We start from the raw sequence: 11646 nt of genomic DNA, 5'->3' as shown, positions 1-11646 counted from the left end.
AAGTAGTCTGGCTCTAACCTCAGCTTTCTTCAACAAGGGGAAATAGCACTGTTTACCTTGCCAATAAGGACTAGAGTTTTTAAAGCACCAAAGAGGGCACACTAATATAGCTCACAGAGAAACACAGATCTATGGTTTTAACAGAGTATCTGCTTACTAGAATAGAATAGCGTGAATGCTTTGTTGCTAGTGAATGGCAACTGTCCTGCTCATAAGGCAAATAATTTGTTAGGCCAGAGCCTGTAGAGAAGAATGGTAGCTGGGTACAGAGTGCTGGGTACAGACCTAACACTATCCCTCCCCAGTTCCTGAGCCACCTTGATGCCCTAGCGGTAAGGGTTTTTCCCCCCCATTGACATTAAATGCTTTTGAGAAATAAATTTATTTAGCTGCAGGAATCCTGAACTGCTGACACAAAGGTGCTAGTTCTGTTTTAAGGCAATATGAACCACTGGGTATGCATGTAATCAAGTTTGAGTCCAACTAAAAGCCAACTCAAAATACCTGCATACCACCAAGGCCTGCATAAAGTTAAACTTTCTATTACTCTACAAACATTTTGTATTTGTCCAAGCTTCTCTTGGACAGCAGTCCACACCTGAGTTGTGCCAAAAACTAGAATAGCCTAGGACAGTGTTAATGATCTGATGTTAATATAAAACCTAGAAAATCAGTCCCAATTCTCAGTAATCTGTACTAGTCTCTCATTATTAATTCAGCGTGGATGTTCAAAATTATTTTAAAATCCCTTTTTCATATCTGTAGATTAATCTTCTGATCATATGTTGTAAGCACAGCTGCTCAGAGAACCAGGCACTCATCCCCTCCAGTCACTTCAAACCTGTTAACTGATTTCCTAGCTGTAATGGACTAGAGACAGTGCAATGCACTAACCCAATTTAAAAAGGTTAAAGGTTTGACATTTAAACGTGCAGGTGGGTATTTGGTCCCTCATAAATTACCTGCAAACTATGTAGCGGATCACATTGGCATGGCAAACAAAAATCTCATAGCTGTCCTCTTCCTGTTTTGCATCAGCCCTATGAATATAGTTTCGGAAAGCAGCCTCAATACGAGCCCCATCTTCATAATACTGCTGATGACAAGAGAGTTTGTAAGCAGACACTGAAACAGATCAAACCAGCCCATGAAGCTACATGCACCTTCAAAAGGGGTGCTGCTTTTGGCTATGGCTACACTACAGCTCAAGCTGACATAAATTATGTCTCTCCTGGGTGTGAATTAGCCACCCTCCTGACCGACATAATTTATGGCAACATAAGCACTGGTGTGGACAGCACTATGTCAGCAGTAGAGCTTCTCCCACCAACATAACTACCGTCACTCACAGGAGCTGGAGTAATTAAGCTAACAGGAAAGCGCTTTTCCCCCCCCATCAGCTCAGTGCAGCGACAATAGAGACCTTTCCAGCGCCGCTGTAAGCTCTCTAGTGTAGCCATAGCCTTAGACAGTTATAATTCCTTTAGGGAAAAACAGCTCAGCCTCAAACCTGGCCAAGCGGTGAACAGAACACTGCCAGGTTACTATGGGGAATTTAAAGTTATGACCAAATATTTTAAAATATAGAACGGGTAAAAGGTATGGAGTGATCCGAGGCATAGGACATACAGTCTGCAAACAAACAATACAATGTACAGTTAATTAAAGACTGGACTACGCAGATTATTTCTATATAAAAAATATAAACTTACCACAGCTTCTGGTTTCCAGTGAGATACTGGAGGGACTGGTTCTATAGGAGCTCCCTCTCTTAGCAGGTCAGTACTAATTTTTTTGACCCCTGGAAATGAAGTACACATTCAGAAAGTGAAGTAAAAGCCACTTTATAAGCCAGTTCACAAACACACCAACCACATAATTTCAGTCAGTAAGAAAGTCCTTTTACATTTACTGCAAGTTGCACATTTTTTCATAGTCTTTATATGCAAAGAAACTTTCAAGTTACAGCCAAAAAATTAAGTCCAAACATTACAGTCTTCTTGACTTCCCATCAGGGATTGCAAGTGAGGCTCTCCAAACTTAATATGCTTAGTTACCTATGGAGCCAAGTTCATCCCTGAAGCCAATGAATTTGACCCAGGAACACCTTGAACACTAATGCATTTTGAAGAGCTGCATTTATTATGTTATGAATCTGAAACCTCGTATATATGGCGGTTTAGTCTGCTAGAAAATTATTATTTTAGTATAATCTTTGATCATTTGTCTACCGAGACATGAATTCTTGCAGCCCTCAGACAATTAAGGTTCAGGTCAACAAAGATTTGCCTACATGTGGAAAACCACCCATCTTAATGCATACAGTTAAAAAGTGTACCTCCCTGTAATATAACCTCCCTTAGGCTGAAGGGAAGTCTTTGTTCTGCTTAGAGCATGCTTTTCATTTTATTAGACCTACATCCATAGACTGCTAATAAGATTAGTTCAAAGTCCATTCCTCTTCCCTTCTCCCTCTTTTGAATGAGCCATGCCTATCAGTCAGTATTCCAAGATGGACTTACTTTTAAAACCAATAAGGTATGTCAGGTTGTCTGTGATCACCGTGGGGTTTTTTTGTTCACACATTTCAACGTGAGGCATTAGAATTGATCTGGGCTCTTTTGCCATCAACCTAACCCAAGAATCATTACCACCACCTGACAGGCAGGAGTGAAACCACACCTCAGAACAGCTGCTATCTTTATCCATCACCCTTTCAGTATGCTACCTCCTCCTCCTCCTCCTTTAATTCAAAGTGACAAGCACTGTGCACAGCAGCATCCAGTACACACTTTCCATACAAGAGTGGCTAACCCAGTCACAACACTGTCCTGTATTAATTCCAACAGCTCTTCTAGAAATGATCATTAGCATTCTCTCCCTTTCAGCAGGGTTGCACTTCTAGGCGCAGGTCTGTGGCAGTCAGTAAGCATTCTTGGTTACAAGCTAACTATTCCAGCCTCTCCTCCTAAACATTCTGAAAGTACAAAGAGCAAACTGCCAACGTCTCCTACACAGTAATACATTCAGGTATCGACTACTCAGAGGGGTCAGCTCAGTCTTTAAATTGCAGCTTCATTTCTACTTCATCTTTATGACTATTTCATTTTTAAATTAAAAAGTTAATTTACAAAGTGTACAGTGGTCTAGGATATGGCTACACTTCAACTGAACACTACATGTCAAAAGGTGCAAAAGAAGCAATCAAACCCCACTTACCTGGAAGATGCTTGCTGATGATGTCGGTTGTTTCCATTGCTCTGGTCATAGAGGAGTGGATAATTGTATCAAATTTCAACCCCAAACTTGCCAGCCTGCGCCCAGTCAGCTCTGCCTGCTCACGACCTTAGGAGTGAGATTAGCTATATAATAAATTGCTGATATTTTGCTCTTTATATTTAACAAATATTAGCTCATCATCCTTCTATGCCAGCCCTGATGGTAAGTAATGCATCCTTCCTTCCAGCAGTCAATGCTTTTAGCAGCATCACCACCAAGAGACCAGGCTTGCTAGCTGCCAAGCTCCAATTCACGTTACACATGCTGGAAGGGATTTCTGTTGGTTAGGCCAGATCGTTCTTTTAGTTTCTGATTCTCCACTTCAATGGGAAGCACTGAAGAGAGGACCTCACCCATTAGTCATGGTCCTTGCTTTTTAAATCCCACAAGGTGAACCACTTCCTCACTGGGCCCATGCAAATAGCTGTTACTGTACCTAGGTCTTCAATTTGCTAGTCACTTTCTACCTCCCCTACATTCTAGGAATGCAGAAGAAGGAGAATTGTGTGCATGTCTGGTAGTCCTGCTTGAAACAAAGGCTGCAGATATGTTAGCTTGGAAGGAAACATGCATTATCCACTAATTCAGCTTCCTCAGATGTTACTTGTAAGATGAGAATAAGTTTTTACCTACTATCCCAGGGTATTTAAAATCTTAAATAAGCATAGATGGATAGAAGGGTAGATGGTTGAAGGAGACATACGACCAGACAATTGCAGAGCCAAGAATATAAGCCAGGAATCTGCTATTCTAACCACTGTTATTGTCTCATCAGATGTGTATTTAATATTTTCACACCTCTAATCAAATTTGCTCTTGAGCATGCAAATTAAAACTCAGAAAGCATCCATATTAACATCTGGCACCATGTTTTCAACACCTGAAGCAGCATCACATACAGAAAATTCTTGCCCTTTCAGGGAAAAAGGGTATAAACACACCAAGGATGTTTACCACTCTTTTTTTAATTAAACAGCGACAGAATTCTAGTCAGTGCTACTTACAGTTTTTGATATCCAGACATATGCATTAGCCAAGTACAGATTAATTTAGGTATCAGTATACAAACAGAGTATTATTCTCATCTCAACAAATGGGGGTTTATTAATGTAATTCCCAGCAGCCTCATTAGAGATAAGGATGAAGCAAGGAGCATATATAATGATTCTCTAACTACGAGCACTCCAACTGAAAAGACACACTCAAGAAAGCCAGAGAAAAAAAATCTAGTTAACAGCTACATGAAACGCCATTTAGTTATTTTCATCACCATAGTCAAAAGGTATGGCCTACATCATAAAATCCCATATAGAAACCCTTTTCCGAGACTTTATAATCCAGAATAGTCATCCTGGGTCTTGAATTTAACTCAAAATTTCAGCCAAGAGAAATTTAAAAAAAAATCTGCTGTGAAAGTTTAGCTCAAAGACTCAAAGGAATCCAGTATGAAGCTTTGAAGCATGATTACTGCACAGGTGGCGGCATGTTTGATATATGCCTAAACATGCATTTTATTTATAGCAATGGGGGGGGGGGGAGTCAAACTTATTTTGGCCCATATATGTTCAAAGGATCCAACATCCCAAGTAGGAAGTTGGCAATAGGATCCAGAGCAGAACTGGTTGTTTTAACCCATGAGATTAGTGACAGACCAAGAACCTCTTTCTCTATGAAGCTGCACAATCAAGTAGGGTCCTAGTCGCACATACCCAGTTGTGTCAGAGTTCTGTCTTTATCAATCCGGCCATCCAAGTTGTACTGAGAATGGCGGATAAGGAATATGTGTCTGGTAGCTTTTGTTTTGCAGTGATCTAGGCGGGAAGCAAGCTCTTCTTCCCCAGTCTCTTCATTTTTCTTTTTCCGGTTGATAAGAGCCAGTGGTTCACGTCTAAAAATATTAAAACAAGTCATTTTTATATGTGGCAGACGAAAATGTTACAAACAGGGACTCCTGCCTCAATTGATTTCAGTATTTGGAGGATCTAAAGATTTTTTCCCCCAATTATGTTAGCAAAAGTTTTTATCAAACAGTTAACTCTTCTCTTAAATACCCCAAAAACCCATATACAACACATTTGAGTTTTACACCCTATCTAGCTGAAGCCAAGCTAGCACCACCCACCTACCTGAGACTCATGCTACCTATTAGTCAGAATATAGTATGGTTGTAATTTAGTTCTCAGGGGGAAAAAAATCCCTATAAACACTAGTAAGGGATTCAGGCATATTTTGACAGACTATTACTCCTGAAGGCATTCTGCACCAAAAAATTAAAAATTCTGCACACAATATTTTAAAATTCTGCAAGTTTTATTTATCAATAAATAAATGCAGAGGCTCCAGCATGGGTGTGGGGAGCACAGGCCACTGGCTGTACAAAGGTGGGAGATCACCCTGCAGTTCCCCCACCCCAGAGACATGGATTCAGTAGTAAGGCTGCACCCGACCCTGACACAGCACAAGGCCTGGGCCTGCCCCAGAAACACCTTGGGGCCTTGCCCCTCTGCGCCAGGCGCACCAGGTGTGGGGCAGACAGGCTCAACCAGGCAGGATCCAAGTGGGGAGGAGCTCAGTGTGCAGGCATCCAGGTGTGGGGTGAGAGGATTCTGTGTGGGACAATCTAGGTGTGGGGGACCTGGATGCACAGAAGCTTGTTGGGGGGGGGGGGGGGTTCCAGGTGCAGAGGCAATGGGCTTCCAGATGAAGGTAATTGGGGCTCAAGGGAGGGGTGTGGGGGTCTGGGTGTTGGGGAAGTGGGGCTTGGTAGGGTGGGGATCTGGGTGCAGCTAGTTGGTGGTCACTGGCATGGGGGCCTGGATGTGGGGGCTCACAGTGCAAGGGGTAGGGCATCAGGGTGGGGGTTTGAGTGCAGGGAGCACAGTGGGGAGTGGTCTGGGTGCAGGGATGGGAGTCTGGAGGTAGGGGTTGAGGTTCAGCGTGGTGGGGTTTAGGTATGGAGGGCTAGGGGGGTTCTGGATGTACCAGGTGAGGCTTGGCAGGGGTGTCTGGGTGTGGGAGGTCCAAATGCACAGGGGTTGGGAGGCTGGGGGAGCAGCTCCCTGTATAGTGACCCCTCCCCCACAGCTGAGGAGTGATGGAGGCAGGAAGCAGTGGAGGATGCTGAGCTTCCTGCAGCTGGGGGAGGTTTCTAGGGGTGGATATGACACAGCCCCAGCCACTTCTTGCAAAGGAAGAGAAGTCCTGTCCTTTCCTGCCTCCAGCCTGGCTGAGACTAGCAGCTGATCCCGGCTCAGGGTAGGAGCCACTGGCTGCGGTGTCCCCAACCCCGCAGTGATTTACCTCTCCGCCGGGGTGCCTGAAATGATGTACCTGCACAGCTAGGGAGTGGTGTGTGACTGCTCTTTCAGTTTCCCTTTGCTTCCCTGTCATAAAGTCATTTTTCTGTGGGGAAGCAAAGAAATCTGTAGGGGATATGAATTCTGCGCAGTGGTGCAGAATTCCCCCAGGAGTACTTTATGGCCTATATTAAAGTACATCCAAGTTACATTCTGTTAGTTTGGAGGAGAGGAGAACAAGCGAGAGCATCTTTGAAATATCTGATTATTAATTTTACTCTTGCCTATTGAGTAGTTACCCTTGGGTTTCCACTGGAGTGTGAATGTCAAGTTAGATGGTATTTTATGCATAGAGGAAAAAAAATCTGAATGGAATATTCAGCAAAATCTTAATTTTACCTGTCCAATCTTGCAACACCCTATTCCCTACTTGATTTTGAAAATCATTAGAGTGGGAGATCTGATTCAAACTGTTGTATTGTCCATCTATTTAGTGAACTAAAATTATGAACAGTAGGTACGGCGGAGCAACACATTCAGAAACAGGACTCACAGATTGATTCAATTAACTAGGAAAACTCAGACAATGCTAGTTCCAGACAGCATAACGTCAATTTTTGCCTTATATCTGATTAACACAGAACAGATCTACATTTCTAGAAGTAAAGAAAAAACCCTTCTTGCTCATTTAGCTTCTAGCCAGTGAAACAGGATTGCCAAGAATATGCTGGTACATATCAGGTACCTGTATCAGGAAAACAAAATCATAACCTGTGTTTGTATAGACATTTAATTCTTTGTTCTTGTTTGCTAGAAGCACTGGTTAAGCACGTGTCAACAACTGATTCTCTACACCAGCTAAAAATATTTCTTGCATCCTACTCTATTTTTACCTTTTCTTTGATACGCTACTGTACTAAATTAAGACATAATTAGACATATGGCTCAATTAGTGTTCGGAGTACTATTCAGGTATACAGGAAATTCACAGTTGAGCGTACACTAACCCACTTCTTAGTAGTGCAACACATTGGATGTCACTGCAGTATTTACATATGGAAGAACCACCACTGATTGAATCCCCCTGCATAAACCAGGTACAAAGGTGCAGGTAGAGCCTGCAGTGAGACTGCGATCTTGCAGGACCTATTGCCATAATAGCGAGAGCAAGTAAAATGTACTTTGATGCATGCAGGATTGGATGGTCAAAAAAACCCAAACCAAACAGAGTGCAGTAATTTGCAGAAAAACAATCTTTTTTTAAAAAAATAAAGGTTTTAAAACAAATTTGAGCAAGGGATAGAAATATTTGAGGTCTATTGTAACAGGAGTTAAAGTATTTTTTACATGATTTAAGCAAGTTTTTTTAATTCTTTTAGTGGTAAAAATTGTGTCTGAATTCTATTTATATATAGACTATATTAACGGACCTTTTTGGGGGGTGGGAGGGGGATTAGTAGCATGGGGAAATCTCTCTCTCTTGTGGGATTTACAGGTGGGAGCAGGATAAAAATGCAAGAAACAATGCGGGAGCGGGTGGGAGTAAAACTGGGTATTGCGGGACGGGACAGGAGAGGGATTTAAAAAATAGTCCCGCGTGGGGTTCTAGGGGCAGGCAAAGAATAGTTCTCATGAACCCTTGTATTACAGCATTATAGGAAAATCTTTAGAGAACAAATATAGTCTCAACCCTGAATTTTCTTACTCTCCTAGTTTTAGGTCCTCTGTATCTTGACTGCATTCTGGAAAGAATATTTACAGAAATATGCTAATATGGTTTCACATTTCAGCGTTGGCAGAATCATTAAGCTACTGCTTGAAGTCCAATATTCCCGTGGATCTGTAAATATGTAAAAGTGGCAAATAAACTTGGGCATTTGTATCACCTGTATGCTATAACTGCATTAGCATTGTGTGTGCTAAGCTATGCACTATAATAGTATCTGTTTAGCCAATCCATGTTCATTAGTTTAATATTATTCACATCATGAGCAGCATGTCTACCTGTTATAGATATCAGCTACCCAGAAAAGCCATTCCTGCACAAGTACTAGAAGAGTTATCACCTCTGAATCTTGTTAATTTATAGGAGGGAGGGGCTGTTTGTGCAAATTTAACACTCATTGAAGATGACAGAAAGATGTGCTGAGATCTAGACAGCCAGCTTCCCTCAAAACCTTACCAAAGTGCTTCAGTCTTGAACCTGGAAACCACCTTTAAGGGTGAAAGGGAAGTTCAGTCATCCTGGTCCATTCAGACCTTTGCTTCTCTGCAGAGACTGTCAACAAACCTATTGTCCAAACAGCCTCAACACTGCAGTGGTGGCTTTTACTGATGTGAACTAGACCAAAACAAAATTCAGATATAGGGAGGCAGGAGGAACAGGCTGAAAGATACTCCATTTTAGAATTACTTCATAGAATCATAGAATATCAGGGTTGGAAGGGACCTCAGAAGGTCATCTAGTCCAACCCCCTGCTCAAAGCAGGACCAATCACCAACTAAATCATCCCAGACAGGGCTTTGTCAAGCCTGACCTTAAAAACCTCAAAGGAAGGAGATTCCACCACCTCCCAAGATAACCCATTCCAGTGCTTTAACACCCTCCCAGTGAAAAAGTTTTTCCCAAAATCCAACCTAAACCTCCCCCACTGCAACTTGAGACCATTACTCCTTGTTCTGTCATCTGCTACCACTGAGAACAGTCTAGATCCATCCTCTTTGGAACCCCCTTTCAGGTAGTTGAAAGCAGCTATCAAATCCCCCCTCATTCTTCTCTTCTGCAGATTAAACAATCCCAGTTCCCTCAGCCTCTCCTCATAAGTCATGTGTTCCAGTCCCCTAATCATTTTTGTTGCCCTCCGCTGGACGCTTTCCAATTTTTCCACATCCTTCTTGTAGTGTGGGGCCCAAAACTGGACACAGTATTCCAGATGAGGCCTCACCAATGCCGAATAGAGGGGAACGATCACATCCCTCGATCTGCTGGCAATGCCGCTACTTATACAGCCCAAAATGCCATTGGCCTTCTTGGCAACAAGGGCACACTGTTGACTCATATCCAGCTTCTCATCCACTGTAAGCCCTAGATCCTTTTTGCAGAACTGCTGCCTGGCCATTCGGTCCCTAGTCTGTAGCGGTGCATGGGATTCTTCCGTCCTAAGTGCAGGACTCTGCATTTGTCCTTGTTGAACCTCATCAGATTTGTTTTGGCCCAATCCTCTAATTTGTCTAGGGCCCTCTGTATCCTATCCCTACCCTCCAGCGCATCTACCTCTCCTCCCAGTTTAGTGACATCTGCAAACTTGCTGAGGGTGCAATCCACGCCATCCTCCAGATCATTAATGAAGATATTGACTAAAACCGGCCCCAGGACCGACCCTTGGGACACTCTGCTTGATACCGCCTGCCAACTAGACATGGAGCTGTTGATCACTACCCATTGAGCCTGACGATCTAGCCAGCTTTCTATCCACCTTATAGTCCATTCGTCCAGCCCATACTACTTTAACTTGCTGGCAAGAATACTGTGGGAGACCATGTCAAAAGCTTTGCTAAAGTCAAGGAATAACACGTCCACTGCTTTCCCCTCATCCACAGAGCCAGTTATCTCGTCATAAAAGGCAATTAGATTAGTCAGGCATGACTTGCCCTTGGTGAATCCATGCTGACTGTTCCTGATCACTTTCCTCTCCTCTAAGTGCTTCAGCTATCGTCAATTTGCTTGTTTCCAGCAGAAAACAATATGAGCTTAGAAGACAGCTTTGTGCTTTCAGTTTACTAGGTCAGCCCCAGGCCCTTCCAACAGCACTTATTTTTAACTTAGTTTTAGTGCATCTACTTATCCTCTATTTAGATCCCGCTCCCCTATCAGGCAGCTACTTTAAGCCTCCTCTTTCATTCTCTCACACTGCACAAAGTAACTCTCCTGCAGCTCACACAGATTAGCCCCATTGCTATCCTGCTGCCAATACCAACATTGCACTCTACCACCATAAACCCTGCCCAAATCTTCCACAAATTAGCCCTCATGGTTCTGTTTCTCCACCAGACATACAGTAATCATCTCCATCTCATACAAATCATTTTACTACTACTCCCTGTCTCGACACACACAAAGTAATCCTCCTCCTCCTGATCCCACAGCACACAGAACAATCAATTTCTTCAGTGCATTACATATTTTGCTTCTCCAGTTAACACATATCTGTGTATTTGTTTTATGCATTTTTATAAGGAATAGTACTTGGACTCTGGCTGAATAAAATTAGTCTGGTCACAGAGAGTTGCTGCTTAACTGAACTGTGATTTTTGCAGTCAACAGCCCCCATGGGTAGCTTTAATAACATGTGATCAATATTTTGATTTGATAAACACACTACTCTACTAAATAAAGAATGAGCCTCATATGTTTTTAAAAGTTGAGAGATTTCTGAAGTTGTTTCCTTTTCTCCAACAGTAAGACATTAGAAAAAACATGCCCCATAAGGAAGATTCATGTCTATAATATATTTTACAGGACTACTTTTGTTCTACTAGTGAACTGTCTTATAAAAGATGCATGGGTAAGACAAATCTGCAAGGATGGCTGTCAAAATTCAGATTTAGAAAGCTGATCCTACCAAGTGTGGTGAAAAATACACAAATGAAAAACCCAGGGCAATTTTGATATATTACTACAAAGCAATTTATGCCTCAGGGAGCAACAGAAATATCAGTAATTTTAAGAACAAATCCTAACTAGATAGTCTAGCTCAACACTACTTCCGTACTAAACCAATCTTTAGGTTTTGATGCATAGGAAACTTTTAAAACTACTCCTAGAAGTCTGCAGCTTGAGTGGGTTCCTTTATGAACTTACATTTTTTTTTTCCTTCAGAGACCTAAAGACCAACAAATTTTAATCTGCAACAGGGCCATTCTCTTCTAAAAGTCTTCTAAATTTGACTGGACAGGGGTTTTCTAGCAGGTGTAAGTAACAGTGCTCAGACTTTCAATTCCAGCCTGATTAAGTGACCCATGCTCCTGTTTCAAAGACAGTTGTCCTTTCACCCCTTCACCTCCCCAGATC

At 42.3% G+C, this 11646-nt stretch overlaps 1 protein-coding gene across 3 annotated transcripts in view; it reads right to left on the bottom strand.

The window, feature by feature from the left end:
- The window catches only part of ZDHHC8 (zDHHC palmitoyltransferase 8), a 236483-nt gene that overhangs the window by 12597 nt on the left and 212240 nt on the right, over window positions 1-11646 (bottom strand). The window contains exons 11-14 of one of the 3 annotated variants that reach the window (XM_074973322.1): window positions 4989-5167; window positions 3220-3345; window positions 1713-1801; window positions 963-1096 (exon numbers count right to left, since the gene is read on the bottom strand). In XM_074973322.1, coding sequence (XP_074829423.1) covers window positions 963-1096; window positions 1713-1801; window positions 3220-3345; window positions 4989-5167 — 528 coding nt within the window. Of the gene's footprint in view, window positions 1-962; window positions 1097-1712; window positions 1802-3219; window positions 3346-4988; window positions 5168-11646 lie in introns of those variants that run through there. The other 2 variants (XM_074973325.1, XR_012642039.1) reach the window with 2 other exon arrangements.

This window comes from Natator depressus, chromosome 15 (genome assembly GCF_965152275.1).
Source record: "Natator depressus isolate rNatDep1 chromosome 15, rNatDep2.hap1, whole genome shotgun sequence".
NCBI lineage: Eukaryota > Metazoa > Chordata > Testudines > Cheloniidae > Natator > Natator depressus.
Note: the sequence above shows the minus strand (reverse complement) of the source record. Positions and strands in the feature narration are given on the sequence as shown.